General features: G+C 41.1%; 1 protein-coding gene across 1 annotated transcript; it reads right to left on the bottom strand.

The window, feature by feature from the left end:
• Positions 1-455: 455 nt before the first annotated feature.
• On the bottom strand, positions 456-4777 carry LOC124265081. The gene is made up of 3 exons (XM_046699872.1): positions 3513-4777; positions 2377-2458; positions 456-1625 (listed from the first exon to the last, which is right to left on the bottom strand). Exons 1-3 carry the CDS (start codon positions 3756-3758, stop codon positions 1030-1032), a joined length of 924 nt encoding a protein of 307 aa, XP_046555828.1. The 5' UTR covers positions 3759-4777; the 3' UTR covers positions 456-1029.
• Between the last annotated feature and the right edge of the window lie 7279 nt (positions 4778-12056).

Here is a 12056-nt window from a genome sequence, read left to right as displayed (position 1 = left end):
CTCACAATTTTCATATTCTGTCGTACGTTTTTCCATAGTCAGTTCCTGCAATTGATGAAACGACAAACAGTGTTTATGTCTCTACATCTTTATATGCGTGTTCAATAGAAATTACATTTGAATATTGCTGAGAGCGGCGTTAAACAACAAACAAACAAAACAGGTTGTTTAATTCCCTCTTTGTCCAACGGTCTCACATGGCTTAATGTCCAAGAATATTTCCACGATCGTAGGATGTGTGTGGCTATCGTCCAGTGCACCACAACGAGTATCTGGGGTTCGATTCCACACATTGGCGAAGCCCGTTACGCCCGTTTACTAATAATGGTGTCATGGAAAATGACAACAATAAAACTCACTTTTAGCTTGATAACGATGTAAGAATCTACATCGAAACGTCGCTCAAGGCAAATAAACCAGTAGTTGTCATCCATAAAGTTGTATGTTTCATTTGTTGAGTCGCCAACTTCTAGAATGTCGATCAAACAATTACTACGAGTTGATACAGTTTATGCATATCCGAGGTTTGGCGAGTGTTGATATATTTGATATCAGAAAAAAACGAGGGTGAGATTCTATTCATCATCAAAAATCACTCTTATTTAGTTTTCAATTAAAAAATGTACATCTCTGAACACGTTCCTGCCATTACACTGGCAGTGCAGCGATCTCATAGCATTGTGATGTCATCAGTTTTTGACGTTATAGCATTGTGAGTCATGTAATTGATGACGTCAATGCATTGTACAAAATCTACTGTCAAAACGATATATCCTAGCGCTCGTGTTAGATGCGACCGTGCATTATGACATTATACAGAATATCCAATTTCGCACGTGACCATTCATACTAATAGCATGAAGAGACTCATTCCTCCCCGCCCCCAGTCTTAGGTAATACCTAAACAGTTTATCAGAAGTTAAGCAAGCGATGTACACGTAATTCTTATGATACACAACTCGAACAGGAATTTGTCCCTCTTCCAAACTGAACAACGTCGTCGGCTCACTGTCTGGTAGCAGAAGTCTTTTACACGTTGGTGTTCGTCCCGAAATACAATGCGTTAATGAAAGGATCATAACCGATACCAAATAGCATCTCTCCGTGATAGACAACTTTTAGGTTCTTCCCTCCAGCTTCAGCCATTACTATCCTTGTAGGAACACACACATAGATCAAGCCTTTCTCTACGTCCATTGCAACAGAAGTTCGTTCAGAACTGGTATCTGGTTGGTCCGTTGGGTGGAAGAGAAATGTGAGATTTCTCCCATCTGTTGACATAGAATATATGGCAGACCTGGGCTCACTGATCACAAGCACGATCCTGTTTCGTGCCCAATCTAGCAGCATGTCTCTACATTCAAGGTGAGTCCTGACTACATCTGTGGTGCTGTTGTCGAGATATAGTGACGCTATGACACCAACGTCGGTCTTCAGATATAGAAAAAATAACAGTGTTCGTGAATTTGCAATGTACAACAAACACCTCGCTTTTTTAGGGCTGATCACACTCCTCTGCATGTATGAATCTGGGAGGGAAAGTTGAAACAGCGGTTGCCTTTTATACGCCATGGACGTTGTGACAAGAAGCGTCGATCTCACGCCAGATTCATCCTGCATCGAGGCTGAAAGTAAATGATTCAATGATTACATTGTTTTGTTTGTTTGTTTGTTTGTTTTACGCAGTACTCAGCGATGTTTTAGCTATATCACGGTCTGTGTTAAGTAGCATTCCACCTAAGAATCATGCACAGCTGGATAAGTCCAAAATTTCATATTCACTTGAAATTTTGTCATTCTCTTTATTTGGCCTTGTAAAATGTCATGTCACTCAGAAATGTTTCTGCTATCAATATTTTTCATTAATGAGCAACTAAATTAAATTCTACGAAATTGACCCAGAATAGCATGTGAAAATGTACGAAAATGCTATTTTTCCGTTGACAATATTGTTAAAACTATTCGTGCAGTCAGAATTCTTTTACTTTGTATTGAAGTGACATTTGAAATTGTCGTTTCGTTTGTTTGTTGTTTACCTCAGCAATATGTCAGCAATATGCCAGCTATATGGCGGCGGTCTGTAAATAATCGAGTCTGGATCAGACAATCCAGTGATCAACAGCATGCACATCCACGCATTTGGGATACGATGGCTGGTGTCAACCAAATCAGCGAGTCTGACCACCAGATCCCGTTAGGCGCCTCTTACGACAAGCATGGGTTACTGAAGATCAATCCTAATCCGGATCTTCACGGGTCGAATCTGATCCATGGTGCCCCGTACCTCATACCCATGGAATATTTTTGTTGGGTCGTCATAAAACCAAACTCACTCCTTGCATATGAAACTGACGTTTCGGACATACAATGACTTACCTACACGTCTCCTGCAACACAGCTTCCCTGCATGGCTGAGGATGATCTTAGAATACAGTGGGCATACCTCAGGCTCCAAGATCTGAAACTGACTAAGTTGGATTACTCGCTAGTGGAACCAGATTGCGTTTGTTTGTTTGTTTGTGTTTAGTCAAATAGTCCAGGTTATGATGATGGGTTGTAAATAGGGACAGACAATCCAGTGATCTGCAATCACGTGATATCCGGGTGACCGCGTTCGGCAGCTTGACTCCTGAGAGCCTCTAGGACTTCAGTCCTGCCCCACAACGAACCACGTGTAATACATGTGGTCTCACCTTTGGCAAGTTAGTTTGTTCAAAATTGCCTCGGTTCACCCACAGAAAATGGGTAACCTGTGAAATCAGTCGTGAGACTATTAACCTTCTAGCGCCTAACAGGCAGCTTGGGTTATCCGGGGTAATAATGATCAGATTGTGCGCTTTGAGCAGGATATCTGGCCTGGAAAAGGAGCGTTATAAACATTCTCATTATTATCCAGGCCGCCTGAACTCTGGGTGCCGTAGGGCACCTTCTGCAATAAGCCAATGCCTATCCGGAAGCTCCAAGGAAAGACAATCGAGTGATCGATATTATGAGCAAAGGTTCATGCAGTCGGATTACGAAGGCATAGTTGTAATCAACAAGTTTTGTTTTTGTTGCCTGTTGTTTTACACTGTTAATAATCGAATCTGGACAAATCCAATGATTGGCATTATCTATCTACGACATTGGGATACGATGTCATGTGTCATCCAAGTCAGCAAGCAATCAACAAGGTCTTCACGCCTCACCTTTCAATCCTGAATTTCTCCTTTTACGGCGGCAGTGGTGTATGATAGCACAGTGGTTAAAGCGTTCTCGGGGTCAAGGACCGGGTTTGATTCCTCACATGTGTACAACGTGTGAAACCCATTCCCTGTGTCCCCAGCCCGAATATTGCTAAAAACGGCGTAAAACCATACTCACTCACTCTCCTTTTACGGCCAGTATAGATTGTGTGTTATCAGAAGATTAATAGTAACTGGGACAAAACCACACCAAATCATTAGGCTTAGCCAGCATGAATGAAGTCTCGTCTCATTAGCATCATGGAAAAAACGGAACGGGTAACACACCTTGTTCGTCAAAGGATTCGCAATGGGCTTCCAGGGACTGGTTTGAAGTTCCAGATGGGTCACTTCGCAGGTCAGGTGAGAACTTGAGAACGCGTAGGCCGAACATGCAAATGTGTGCATACACAGTTCCTCACACATCTTGGGGCCAAGTAGTGCCATCACTCGTCCATCCTCCATGATTGTAGATACACAGGCAATCAGCACACTCCGCCACATGGCACAATGGACCCCTGCTGAACGGCTCATCTACAGTTGCATACGGGATGTTGTTATGGACTTCACAAGAACATGAGTATATTTGTATTTTTCGTTGTTAAGATTGAGAGCTCAAGTTCAACTAGCCCAAAAAATTGCATAACATCTTACTGTATCCTCCTGAGTATCCAAATTGGAGAGGTCCTAAAGCGACAGGTAAATAATCGAGTCAGGTACTGACAAACCAGAGGTTGAAAGGATGAGCACATATTCTACAGGACACAAGGGGTGATGAATCATTTGTCATTTGTCTTAAATATGTTTGAGACTAAACATTCTTTCAATGCTTGTCGGTTTGCTTCACATTGCAATCAGCAATATCAACTATATGGCGGCGGTTTGTACATAATCGAGTCTTGACCAGACAATCCGGTGATCAAAAACATGATCATCGATTTAACAATGCCGTTGATCACGGGAATGTCTGGTCCAAACTCTTTGAGTGAATGCATCTTAGAACAAATACATTACACAGTGGTATTGATAGCTCTACCTGTTTACTGAAGCCACGGTCCACATCTACCCGGCCATGCTTGTCCGTCACCACTCGCGGTTGCCTTCATGTCATCGTATGCCAACGGCGTGGATCGATGGTCATGTAGCCAATCACTGGATTGGGAGTTACGAGAGCAAATAGAAGCCGCCGCCATATGGATGGAATATTGCTGAATGCGGCGTTAAACAAACTACGTTATTGCCATGATAAAGTGCGAATATAATTTATGTAAATTTTGGATAATAACTGATACATTGCTTATTAGTGATGTTTAATGGAAGACAAGGTATATGCTTTATCAAACCTGGTACCGCACGACTGTATGAGAGGACTGCCTGTAGACTGCGTCCTGTTCACATGGCTTCGCCAGTATTGTATCATAGTGAACACCGACCTCCAGTAACTTAAGTTAATCAATACACTGAGCTGAACGTTTCAGTTGTTGCTTTTTTTCTCTTTCATATCAATCTGATTTGTTTACGACAATTTTTCATACCCGTGAACATCCGATTTAGAATTGGTCTTCAGCAACCCGTGTTTGTCGTAAAAGGCGACTAACGGGATCGGGTGGTCAGGCTCGCTGATTTGGTTGACACATGTCATCAGTTCCCCATTTGTGCAGATCGATGGTCATGCTGTTTGATCACTGGATTGTCTGGTCCAGACTCTATTATTTACAGACCGCCGCCATATAGCTTGAATATTGTTGAGTGCGGCGTAAAACTAAACTCACTCACTCACTCACTCTCAAATAATTAAACATTCCTCTTTTAATTAACAAACATTCCAAAAAGGAAAATAGAACAAGAATAAAATAACCATTGTCCTGTTTTCTAACAAAATTAAAACTCAAGGTAAACAGACAAACAAAAGCAAGTACTCATCTGGTGTTTTCGGATTATTTAAAAACAAAATAAGACGTACATATTTTGATGTAGGTCGATGCCCATGCTGTGGATCACTGGATGGTCAGGTCCAGATTATTTACAAGTCGCCGCAATATTGCTGGAATATTGCTGAGATAAACAACAAATAAACAAAACCACAATTTCTAGCGAGTTATACAATGTTGTTAGATGACTTTAAAACATGGCACAAGTGGATCCGTCATCCTTTGAAACATCAGTTATTCGGAGTACCTTTCACCTGAACGATAGGGTTGGGTTTTTCGTGTTTATTTTGTTGGGGCAGTGGGGTAGCCTAGTGGTTCCAGCGTTCGTACTGAAATCCCGGTTCCATTCCCTCATGACCACTATGTGTGAAGCCCATTCCTGATGTCCTGGCGTTTACATACCGGGGATATGGCTAAAAGTGACGTAAAACCTTTTTCGTTATTATTTTTTGTTTTCATATTTCAGATCATTGCTTGTCTTGGCTCTGCGAGTGTTTGTGACTGGTGCCACCAGTGGGGCAGGGAACCCTCACATACCTGTGACATTAAATATTGGTTTGTGATTCATAGTAGCAAGAAACCTCCACTTTCCAATCGAAATCTTGCCTCTTGTCAACCATTTCGATATTCCTGCAGCACCCGCCTTTTTGTCAACATATAACTTAAACTTTAAGATATAGAATGTCTCGTTGTGATGTCTGCTTAAAATATACACGCCTGACATAGGCGCCCGACTCTGATATATTCATAAGCATGACCTATAAAGAGGTCATGCTTATAAATACATCAGAGTCGGGCGCCTATGACGCCTGATTATATTTTAGATCCCGAATAGCATATCACATCACATACCTCACCTCGCCTCACCTCAATTTTGTGAGTAATTACGCAGTAGCTCTGACTGATATAAGACATGACCACCAGCCTGTAACGAAGAGTCAGTTTCTGTGACAACATTGGCCTTTCTTTGCCTGAACGTGTCACAAACAGGTTGAGCTGGTCGTCCTTGGCGATCAAAATGGGTCAGGGTCAAGGCCGATTACGTCAACTGTGATTCGTCGTACCCGTCGTTGTTCATTCAAACTGGAATGTTGCCACTTATCTCGCATCTGGCAACTATTCCATTTGTACGCGATGATGTCATTTCACAAGCCAATAATACGGTTCACTAAGCTTTAAGTCCAATATTGTTCCATTTATTTAATGACGCGCATGTACGTTTGGGAGCGGTTCTTGTACAAGTCTAGACCTCTATTGCCACTCTCCTACCCAGAGTTCCATACGGCAAACCAGCGTAGTATCTCTACCACAGGCCAGAAAAATGTGACGATTCGTCACATCTTGCACCGTCCATTCAATATAATATACATATTTCTCAACTCTTTTATTTTTGACGAGTCTACACAACTAATTAAACATCTTTGATAGAATGGTTTAGTTTCACTGAGAAAATATCCAAAAACATGTAACGCTATTTCGATTTGCGTAGCGATCCTTTGTTTACATAGGTTGTACGGCTCCACGTGCTGTCATCGTAGCTGATGGAGAGCAAACGATGCAGCCAGTTTGATATCTAAATATGTACTGTCATAGTCCTTACTGTCGCAGTTGTGGAAGAATATATATGTAACAATGTAAAACATTATGAAGAGAGCGCCGAAAAGCTTTCGTGAGTCCAGTCTCTTCTTATTATGAATATGCGCGTTTGATTACAAACAAGAGAAAAGTCCGATCACGTGATATGTAAATTAGCCTGTGGCAGTGATGTTATGTTAAGTCATCGTTGTGCCGGAGTGTGCTCTATTGCTAGCTGCCGATATACCACTTAACATGGCAGCACGACTACGAGGTGGCCAGCGCTAGGCTTCCAGTGATTGACAGTCACCAGGCCGGGTAACAACAAGCACCGTTTTGGATCCAACCACCGACTGCCCCTTCCCTGGACCCACGCAGTTAGAGGCATTTCCATTGCCATACGTAGACGAACTTTTATTGCTCACAAACATGTGTCCGTGGATGGATAAAAATAGACTGACGTACAAAAAAAACTACTCACCTGGTGCTTTCGTTGTGTTCACGGTGTTTATAACTTTTTTCAAAATATGTACGTCTTATTTTGTTTTTATATAATCCGAAAACACCAGATGAGTACTTGCTTTTGTCTGTTTACCTTGAGTTTTTATTTTGTTAGAAAACAGGACAATGGTTATTTTATTCTTGTTCTATTTTCCTTTTTAGAATGTTTGTTAATTAAAAGAGGAATGTTTAATTATTTGAGAGTGAGTGAGTTTAGTTTAACGCCGCATTCAACAATATTCCAGCTTTATGGCGGCGGTCTGTAAATAATAGAGTCTGGACCAGACAATCCAGTGATTAAACCGCATGACCAACAATCTGCGCAATGGGGAACTGATGACATGTGTCAACCAAATCAGCGAGCCTGACCACCCGATCCCGTTAGTTGCCTCTTACGACAAGCATGGGTTACTGAAGATCAATGTTCTAACCCAGACCTTCACGCGTCAGTTATGTGTGAGGCTTTCATTGGAGTAAAAGGCAATAGCTCCTGAAAATGAAGCAACAAAAGTTGCATTACCTGACAAAAGATGGTATGAACTTAAACACCAGCAGCTGGATTTAAAAAGAAAAAAACATCGAACGTTAACAAACCTTTCCAAAACATTACTGGAAACAGTCATCGAATTGTGAAACCCTTGTCGAATCACCACCAAGTAACTATTCCTTGTTATTTCATTTCTCGTTATCCTCAAAGGGGTGGTAGGGTAGCCAAGTGGTTAAAGCGTAGCGTTCGCTCGTCACGCCGAAGACCCGGGTTCGAATCTCCACATGGGTACAAAGCATGAAGCCCATCCCCCTCGCAATATTGCTAAAAGCGGCGTAAGCACTAAAATCACTCACCCACTGACGTTATCCACCAAAATGAGGGTGTGTTTTCTTCTGCCCGGCAGTTTACAGTGCCTAGTATGGTCTTAAAAAGCCGCTTTTGTCAATTTCCCAGCAATATCACGGCGGTGGACAGAATGGGCTTCACACATTGTACCCGTGTGGGGAATCGAACCCGGGTCTTCTTGCCACTAGGCTACCCCACAGCCCATACAAATACCTTGACATACTTAATGCTATGATTGGGGGACTGAGTGAATGAGTTTAGTTTTACGCCGCTTTTAGCAATATTCACAGCAATATCGCGGCCGTGGAAGCTTTGAAGCCGAGACCAGTATTATAGACATAATAGATAATGAGATGAGCTGGCTATCTCTGAGCAGTACATTGGGAATAATTAATATGATAATTGATGTAATTATGAATTTAATTTTCTCGTTTAAAGCAATTATCACCATTTCGATGGGTAAAGGACACACATTCTTAGACTAATTGGCCAGGGCCGGGAACATAATGACTAATGTGATTCGTTATATGACCTTTGTCAGAAAATACCGCTAATAAAACGTAATTGCTCTTGTAATTATCCGTCCGACTTGTTAATAGTTCGTATCAGATCTTCGTCGTTTTAAAACCTGTAAGCCTGTAATGTGACGGATTCACACAATTTCAAATTCTAACAGAATGAGGGGTAACTGTCATTCGTTCTTAATGGTTTAAATCTGTAATGTGACCAGTGCTACGAGAATGAGCAGAAACTGCTTGCTTAATTAGGGCTTGACTATTAGCATTTAGGCTTTATGTACTTACAATGTATCATCACTGAGAACGTTGTTACATTTAACGCAGTAACCTGCCGTGGAGGTTGGAAATGTACGGAAGCGTCCTAGTGCCACAGTCTGCATTTTTATCTCCTAATTAGGAGATACCAGATACTATCTCCTAATTAGGACTTAACTATCTCCTAATTAGGACTAGTGTCACAGTCTGAATTTTTTTATCTCCTAATTAGGACTTAACTATATCCTAATTAGGACTAGTGTCACAGTCTGAATTTTTTTATCTCCCAATTATGACTTAGCTTTATCCTAATTAGGACTTAGCTATCTCCTAATTAGGTGATACTATCTCCTAATTAGGACATACTATCTCCTAATTAGGACTTAACTATCTCCTAATTAGGACTTAGCTATCTCCTAATTAGGTGATACTATCTCCTAATCAGGAGATAGCTACGTCCTAATTAGGAGATAAAAAAATTCAGACTGTGGCACTAGGACGCTTCCGTAGAAATGTAATGAGTGGGTGAGTTCAGTTTTACACCGCACTCAGAAATATTCCAGCTGTATGGAGGCAGTCTGTAAATAATCCAGTCTGGACCAGACAATCTCAATGATCACCAGCATGAACATCGAACATGGGATCTGACCACCTGATGCCGTTAGTCGCCTCTTACGTCAAGCATGGGTTGCTGACGACCAATTCTAACCCTGATCGTCACGGGTGGAAATGTAATGAATTTACGAAACGAAACGTTCGATGGTGCCGGCCTCCGTGGTGGGTGGATCGGGTGTGTGCCCTCAGATCGGTACTTCCGTGGTTCGATTCCACAACTGCGTCATGCCAAATGTTTTTATAGCATGGACCCTGTGATTGTCTGAGTAGGGGTTCCATCTTGACTAACGTTTAAACATCTTGACGATAATAGTTTCGATAAAAGCAGCAAACTCTATGTACTGTATGTACTGTGTGTACTGTATGTACTGTATGTACTCTATGTACTGTATGTACTGTATGTACTGTATGTACTGTATGTACTATGTACTGTATGTACTGTATGTACTGTATGTACTGTATGTACTGTATGTACTGTATGTACTGTATGTACTGTATGTACTCTATGTACTGTATGTACTGTATGTACTGTATGTACTGTATGTACTGTATGTACTGTACTGTATGTACTGTATGTACTGTATGTACTGTATGTACTCTATGTACTTCTATGTACTTGTATGTACTGTATGTACTGTATGTACTGTATGTACTGTATGTACTGTATGTACTGTATGTACTCTATGTACTCTACTGTACTTGTATGTACTCTATGTACTCTATGTACTCTATGTAATGTATGTACTGTATGTACTCTATGTACTACTCTATGTACTGTATGTACTGCTATGTACTGTATGTACTGTATGTACTGTATGTACTGTATGTACTGTATGTACTGTATGTACTGTATGTATTGTATGTACTGTATGTACTCTATGTACTGTATGTACTGTATGTACTGTATGTACTGTATGTACTGTATGTACTGTATGTACTCTATGTACTGTATGTACTGTATGTACTGTATGTACTGTATGTACTCTATGTACTGTATGTACTCTATGTACTGTATGTACTCTATGTACTCTATGTACTGTATGTACTCTATGTACTGAATGTACTCTATGTACTGTATGTACTCTATAGACTGTATGTACTCTATGTACTGTATGTACTCTATGTACTGTATGTACTGTATGTACTCTATGTACTGTATGTACTGTATGTACTGTATGTACTCTATGTACTGTATGTACTGTATGTACTCTATGTACTCTATGTACTGTATGTACTGTATGTACTGTATGTACTCTATGTACTCTATGTACTCTATGTACTGTATGTACTGTATGTACTGTATGTACTCTATGTACTCTATGTACTCTATGTACTTAATGTACTGTATGTACTGTATGTACTGTATGTACTGTATGTACTCTATGTACTGTATGTACTGTATGTACTGTATGTTCTGTATTACTGTATGTATGTACTGTATGTATGTACTGTATGTATGTACTGTATGTACTGTATGTACTCCTGTCTAGAGTAAAGTATATGGGTGTATTGAATATCAGAGCTTGATGACACGTAACTAGATGATAGCAATTGCTTTATTTGCAGTTCCCGCTGTAAGACACAGCTTATGCAGAGACCAGCTGTAATTGACGACATACATTGTGTAATTGTCTGTCATGGAAGGCTTTGGGACTTACCTCCAATAAAACACAGACTTCGTGAAGATTAAGCTGTCTCTGACATATATTCATTAACCTGTCTCAAAAGGTTACACACATGTTGGACGCGTACATATCCTGGTTGAAACTTTTCTCCAGCAACGGCCCGTGAAGGTCCGGGTTACAATATTGATCTTCAGTAACCCATGCTTGTCGTAAGAGGCGACTAAAGGGATCGTGTGGTCAGGTTTGGTTGACACATGTCATCGGTTCCCAATTGCGCAGATCGATACTCATGCTGTTGATCACTGGATTGACTGGTCCAGACTCTATTATTTACAGACCGCCGCCATATAACTGGAATGTTACTGAGTGCGGCGTAAAACTCAGCTCACTCACTCACTCCAAATGTACATCAGTGAGTTAGTGAGGCACGGTTTTTAGTCACATCGGCAGTATTTCAATATTGCGCAGATCGATGTCCATGCTGTTCATGCTATTGATCACTGGATTGACTGGTCCAGACTCGATTATTTACAGACCGCCGCCATATAGCTGGTATATTGCTGTGTGCGGCGTGAAACTAAACTCACTCACTCACTCTCTCCAGCAACCCATTCTTTCAACTGACGTAAGAGACGACAAACGGGATCGGATCGTCAGGCTCACTGGCTTGGTTGACAAGTGTGTCATCGCATCTCATGCTGGCTGGATTATTTACAGACCGCCGTCATATGCCTGTGGATAAAATATTGCAAATTTAAACTACAAATTTAAGCCTACTGATCAAGTGATGTTGGAGGTGTGCTGTGTCGGCCGGTTTCCACTTCTAGTTTAATAGATCCAGAATCCACAATCACATCTCACTCACTAACTCACTCCGACCCACACTGAAGCAACATGTGAGACCGACCCACACAATAGCATGAACAGCATGGACATCGATCTGCGCAATATTGAAATACTGCCGATGTGACTAAAAA

This window comes from Haliotis rubra, unplaced genomic scaffold, assembly GCF_003918875.1.
Source record: "Haliotis rubra isolate DU_JTF1 unplaced genomic scaffold, ASM391887v1 Scf96, whole genome shotgun sequence".
Classification (NCBI taxonomy): Eukaryota; Metazoa; Mollusca; class Gastropoda; order Lepetellida; family Haliotidae; genus Haliotis; species Haliotis rubra.
The sequence above is the reverse complement of the archived record's forward strand: the minus strand, read 5'-3'. Positions and strand labels throughout refer to the sequence as shown.

Coding starts and splice junctions, on each gene's coding strand:
- LOC124265081 (XM_046699872.1), bottom strand. CDS start 3,758: ATGAGCCGTTCAGCAGGGGTCCATTGTGCCATGTGGCGGAGTGTGCTG. Junction 2,459..3,512: donor CGAATCCTTTGACGAACAAG/GTGTGTTACCCG, acceptor AGTCAGTTTCAG/ATCTTGGAGCCTGAGGTATG. Junction 1,626..2,376: donor GTGTTGCAGGAGACGTGTAG/GTAAGTCATTGT, acceptor ATTTACTTTCAG/CCTCGATGCAGGATGAATCT.